The 5,609-nt window shown below is 45.3% G+C and overlaps 1 protein-coding gene across 1 annotated transcript; it reads right to left on the reverse strand.

The window, feature by feature from the left end:
- Nucleotides 1-327: 327 nt before the first annotated feature.
- On the reverse strand, nucleotides 328-5,140 carry LOC111217928 (neuronal pentraxin-1-like). The gene is made up of 5 exons (XM_022739970.1): nucleotides 4,592-5,140; nucleotides 4,010-4,217; nucleotides 2,934-3,175; nucleotides 2,330-2,509; nucleotides 328-1,652 (listed from the first exon to the last, which is right to left on the reverse strand). The coding sequence occupies exons 1-5, from the start codon at nucleotides 5,009-5,011 to the stop codon at nucleotides 1,431-1,433; spliced, it is 1,272 nt and encodes a 423-aa protein (XP_022595691.1). The 5' UTR covers nucleotides 5,012-5,140; the 3' UTR covers nucleotides 328-1,430.
- Between the last annotated feature and the right edge of the window lie 469 nt (nucleotides 5,141-5,609).

Raw genomic sequence — 5,609 nt, forward strand, 5'->3', positions numbered from 1 at the left:
ACCGCATCTCACAGCGGGAACAACAAAGCAGCGAGTGGGCTATCTTCCGCAGTCAGCTTAAAAAGAAACACACAGGCACTCACACGGTCTCATTTCTTTTCTGAAGCCCTGTCTGTGTGACCCTCACTGCCCTTGGATGTTTCACTTATCTCGCAATTAGCTCCCCCTCTTACTGTTTGACATGGTGGACATGTTATGTTTGATCAGAGATTGTCTCTCCTGCACCGACTGTCGCCTCCCTTCACACTCCTTTCCCTCCGTTACAATCACACCTCTCGATGCACATAACCAAAGCCAGGAAAGCACTGTGACATTAAGTATCACAATTTTATTACAAAAATTAAATTCTTCATCTCTCAGTTTTGCCATGCTTGGAGCATATAACAATACAGTAAAAAACCCAGACCCAGAGAAGATAGTAAAGCAGATTTTCGACAATGCTTTCACAGCACTCTGTCATTCATGCTGTTACTATACAGATACTGTAACATTCCTAATACAGAGTAGTACAAACACCTGCCAAAACACATTATGTCAGATAACAAACTGTAATTAAATTACATTTACCAGAGGAACAAGAAACTCAAACCAGCTCAGAAAAAACAAAACAAAAACAGAAACCAATAAACACTGAATTTGCAACTGAAAACATACTGAATGTGCTGAATATTTGTACCAGCCCAAGGCACCCAGGCTTTGTAGCAATGTTGGCAAGTTAACGACATTCTTACAGAAACACTTGAAGCGAACAACGAGAACAAATTGACTTGTACCACAGTCTGACTTTGCAGTGTCCTTCAACGTACCCTCCTCTCCTGGCGTTCTCTTCATCAGTCACAGTGCAAGTTCCGGAGGGGTGGGGGCAGAGTGAAGGAGGAGGAGGAGGAGGAGGATGGGGGGAGGGTGGGGCTGGGTGGGATGGGGGTGGGAATTTGGGCTTCGCAGGGAGCTGTACCGCGTCAGACATCACTTCACAGCGCCAAACACTGACAAGAATTGGACGGACAGCACAATCTCCCACTCTCCTGAGGGAAGGGGGTGGGAGCGGTTATGTAATTCCTCACTTGGATATTGAATTGTTCAAACATAAGGCGCAGATTGCCAGCTGCCAGTCCAAGACGAAATAAGCCAAACGAAAAGCTTAGGTGTGCTTTTAACGGAACGTCTGAGGGAGGGGGGGGAGGGGGAAAAAAAAGGAGCAACAGATACCAATACTTTCTCACTGAGGTTCCCAAGACGAATTCGATTTTTTTTTTTTTTCCTCAAGATGAAAAGTTGTTGTTTTGCACATAAATACCTAAGAATGATAGAAATCCCAGATTTAAGCTTACCAATAACTCAAATAGTCTCTAACAAACGTCAAATGAAGACAAGAACGACAAAAGCTCAGAAATACAGAGAGGCCTTTTTCTTGATCGATGAAATGCAGTTCAGTTGAGCGAACGGCAAGGCTCGAAGGTCCATTTGGTCGCTCCGCCAAATACTTCAATGTTGCTCTCCGTCCAGGAGAAGACGTTGCCAGCTGGTGCTTTGCTGTTGCAGGTCGCCAAGTTGTAGATCTCGGTGGTAGAAAGTTTCCTACTCCAGATATTTAAGTTTGCTAGCTCTCCTACGAAGGCTTGTGTCGCATCAAAGCCTCCTCCCAATGTGTCCTGTGGAACGAGACAGACAAGTGTTTAACCACATCAGTGTCGCAATAAAATTGAACTGAGGTGTTCACGGGCCTATTTATCTGGAGGAAGAGGGGGGTGGACACTTTTTGTTTTGTGAGGAATCCTTATATTGTTGTGCTTTTGAGCACAAGATCACAAGTGATTACGATTTAATCCTGAATTTAATTTCCTTTTAGTTATCTGTCTTTAGTTAAAAAAAATGCAAAAATGTGACTTAGAGGCAAATGGGATATCTTTATTTAGCTCCAGTGTGAAAATCATTTACTTCCTGTAAGCATGAATGACATGATTTATACATAGTAGTGTCATTTGGCCAGATGGTTGGGATTATAAGGGTCTCTTCATGTTGGATTTATGTATATAGCTCTTTCAACAGAGAAAAAAAAGTCTCAAATTCTGTTTCCCTGTCCAAATTCAGGCCCAACTGGTGCAGCAGTATCATTTTTCTTCCTATGATGGGATGATAAATTAAACACTAATTAGACTGGAGATCCTTAATTGGGCACCTCTCCAGTGTCTCCACACTCTCGTTTCATTAATATGTCCACCTTTAATCTTTGTCCAGAATGAAAGTCATAATTGGCCAGGATTATCTGCAGCTATGTGGGGGATTAAAGTGCAGTGGAAGCAGCAGTTATTTAAAAATGTATATCCACCTGCTCTTGTCCCAGGACCAGCACTCCCTCTGGTTTAATGGGATGGTACGGTGCCAGGTTTTCTCCACTGCCCCGCAACACTCCGTCCTGGAAGGCCTCCCACATACCGTCACGGGTGGTCCATGTGATGCAGAGGTGATGCCATTTTCCATCGTTGATGAGAAACGGCAGCTTTGCAACCTGCAGCAGAGACGTTTCATCATAAGTCTTTCCCTCCAGTCTCTGTTTCACACTTTAGTAGCAGAGTCACTCCCCACCTGAAAACTCATCGCTTCCACACCCTCTCCTCTTCCTGCTGAATCACTTCCCCTATCACATATCTCTTCCTCTCTCTCTCTCTCTCTATATATATATATAAAGCTTTCTGTTGTTCACCTTAGCACTTATTTTTATTCTATTTCCAGTTCTGGCACAGAGGAGCTGTCAGGTTCCTCTGACTCACCCAAGCACAAAGTATTCTAACTTTTCCCTTCTGTTGTACCCACTGCAAGTCGTCCCACGTGTTAACATGTTACATATGAATGCAGAAATGCCACAATGATGCACTGCAAATATTACAAACAATGTGTGAAATGAGTTTTCATCATCATAAGTTTACCATTACCTTATCATTAATCAGAATCTCCATGGGATTGTTCCCCCACTCGATCAAGACCAGCTCGTTGGCCTGACCCGGCACAGCGTATGAGAAGGGTGTCCCCACCCCAGGCGAGGCGTTGGACTTGATCCACAGACACACACTGAAGGAGTACATCTCAGGGAGGCTCCTCTTGGCTTTGGCGTACATGTAGTTGGTCCTCAGGGGGAAGGTGAGCTGGAACTTATCTGCGGGCCTGGTGTCTTTGCCTGTAAATGATATTAATGTTTCAACTGTCAGAATCAATTTTAATACATAGTGAGGATTTTTCATCATTTTGTTTATATGTATTATTTAGGCATTACCCAGAGGCTAAACCTTCATAAACCAACATATATTTTTACATTCGTGAACTAATGATTTATTATGATTAGAGTCAGGTTGTCTTTTCCCAGCCGTTTAAATTACCACTATCCAATCTGATAATGTATGAAACACTGTTTTTACAATCATCTTCTGTCTGTTGGCTGTGTGTAGGAGGCCTGCTGTCTTCTCCCTATCTCTCTCTTTTTTTCATTTTCTCTCTCTCTCTCTCTCTCTCTCTCTCTCTCTCTCCCATAAATCATACGCACGCGCATTTGCACGTGTTGAAAAGCTGAACAAGCTGTTGATGTCTGCTCAAAAACGCGCCAGTGCGAGGCGCACCCTGCAAACTTTCCCTGCCTCTGACCTCTGCAGAAAAAACAACAATGATGCCCCTTTGCTTACAGGCTCATTTGCAAGTTTGACAGCCTGTTTTTTTTTTTTTTTGGCTTTGAAAAACATAAACTCAGCAAAGCTAAAGTGCAAACAGGTCTTGAGTTATGCAAAGCAATGCAGCTCTCCTCTCTTCGCTCACACTATCTGTGCGCAACGTGACGGCTGCGGCATTGTGAGTGGTTCCACGAGTGCTGTAATATAAGGATTTCTGTGTTTTCTACAGGCTGAGGCGCCCATGACTTTTAAATCAAATAAATTAACCCGTGTCTTGTTGTTGGGCCACACTCAAAGCACCACTGAGCTGCTCTGTTTTGAGTCCTGAGCGCTCTGAAATCCAAACGCACCTTTCTCCAGGTCTGTGATCCGGTGGTGCAGAGAGGTGAGCGTGGACTCCACTCTGTTCCGCTGCTCGCTGTCGTTCCTGGAGCCCGGTTTGGTCTCTTCTAACGTGTTGACCCGGGAGAGAACCTGCTTCTCCATGTCATCTATCTTGTTTTGCAGCAGATCTTTCAGGCTGTTCGCCTGCACGGTGTTGTTCCCTCGGCTGTATTGCTGCATCGGACAGAGGGAGACAGACACTGGGTTAAGGGAGGACATAGAAGACTTTCTCTGGCGCTAAACTCCTTGACACATGTTCCCTCTACTCCATTTGAATCATGTAGCCCAGTCCAAAGTGGACTTACACACTTACAGTGTGATTTTAAGCTCTGCGCCACATTATTCAAACGGCACTCTCACTTACTTCACATGGTGCTTGTCTCTGACTGTAGCCTACTAAAACGCGTGTGGCTCCAGGCAGAGACTGCACAGAGCCAGAACAATACTGCAGCACTTTACCAGGGGTCTGACCCTCATTCTAATTAACAACCAGATCCCTGAGTCTAATTAACTTTTCACCTGGTCAGCGCTGCACTCTGCTTGCCTACCTCTAGATTCTCCAGTCTCTGTTTGAGCGTCTGTAAAGTCTGTCCCAGCTGGGCCAGAGTGTCCGTGGTGCCCCGGGATACATCCCCCATCGTGTTCTTCGACCCTGGCCGCCTGCCGCCGGGTCCCGCCGCCGCGGGGAGGCTCTGGCTCTCGCAGCGGCTCAACTTGGACGTTAGCTCCCTGATTGTCTCCTTTTGGTTCATAATGGTCTCCTTTTGCTGCAGAACCGTCTCCCGCAGCTGCATGACCGTGGTCTTCAGGTCCTCCGCCGGTCCGCTGTTCTGCATCGTAGCCGTGCACAGGTCCATATCCTTGGGCACCGACGTGCAAATAAACTGCGTCTGTCCGAAGTCTTGCGCGGAGCTGTCCATAACAACCAGGCAAGAAAGTACAAAAAGTTTCCACGAGAATCTGTCCATGGTTCCAGTCGCAGCGAGTGTGTGTGTGTGTGTGAGAGAGAGAGAGAGAATGAGCGACGTCTCTGAGATTTCAGCACCACGGTGATGTCCGCTGAAGCTGTGAGCTCTGGCCGCTGTGTGCAGTTTATATAGCGGACATAACGCAGCGCAGATCCTCTGCATCAGTGAGGGGAGGCAGCATGTTCTGCTATACCTACAGAGTCCTGCCCCTTATTTAAGGTCGTACTCGCGCATCTTCTACTGTAACAGAGAGCGCGTGTACACTTCAGTTAAAGGAAAGTGGACTATTAGACTTGTCCTGCATTAGAAGTAGATATCGACGTGTCCTCACAGTCATATGACTTCTTTATGTCTTTTATATGAATCAATTAGTGGTTGGAGCGGGAATCGGATCCTTTACCTCAAAGGCATCAATGTAAAAATACTTTATTCATCATCACGCTGAAGTAAAAGCTCCGATTATCAGCAAAAAGTAGTTACTCAATATATTAATAAATATATTAAGTCAATGTGTTTCAAAAACTGTTTAAAACTGAAACTACTGAGACAAGACGGACTGAGTCAGGTTTTCAGCACTATAATTACAGTAGCCTAGTTG

The sequence above is a fragment of the Seriola dumerili genome, unplaced genomic scaffold, assembly GCF_002260705.1.
Source record: "Seriola dumerili isolate Sdu_G_001 unplaced genomic scaffold, Sdu_1.0 BDQW01000050.1, whole genome shotgun sequence".
Lineage (NCBI taxonomy): Eukaryota > Metazoa > Chordata > Actinopteri > Carangiformes > Carangidae > Seriola > Seriola dumerili.

Bases quoted from the DNA above. Each gene is read 5' to 3' on its own strand.
- LOC111217928 (XM_022739970.1), bottom strand. From the start codon at position 5,011: ATGGACAGATTCTCGTGGAAACTTTTTGTACTTTCTTGCCTGGTTGTT. The intron at 2,510-2,933 runs GTAATGGTAAAC...TCTCTGCTGCAG, and splicing joins AGATTCTGATTAATGATAAG to GTTGCAAAGCTGCCGTTTCT. The intron at 1,653-2,329 runs GTGGATATACAT...CTCGTTCCACAG, and splicing joins TGGTCCTGGGACAAGAGCAG to GACACATTGGGAGGAGGCTT.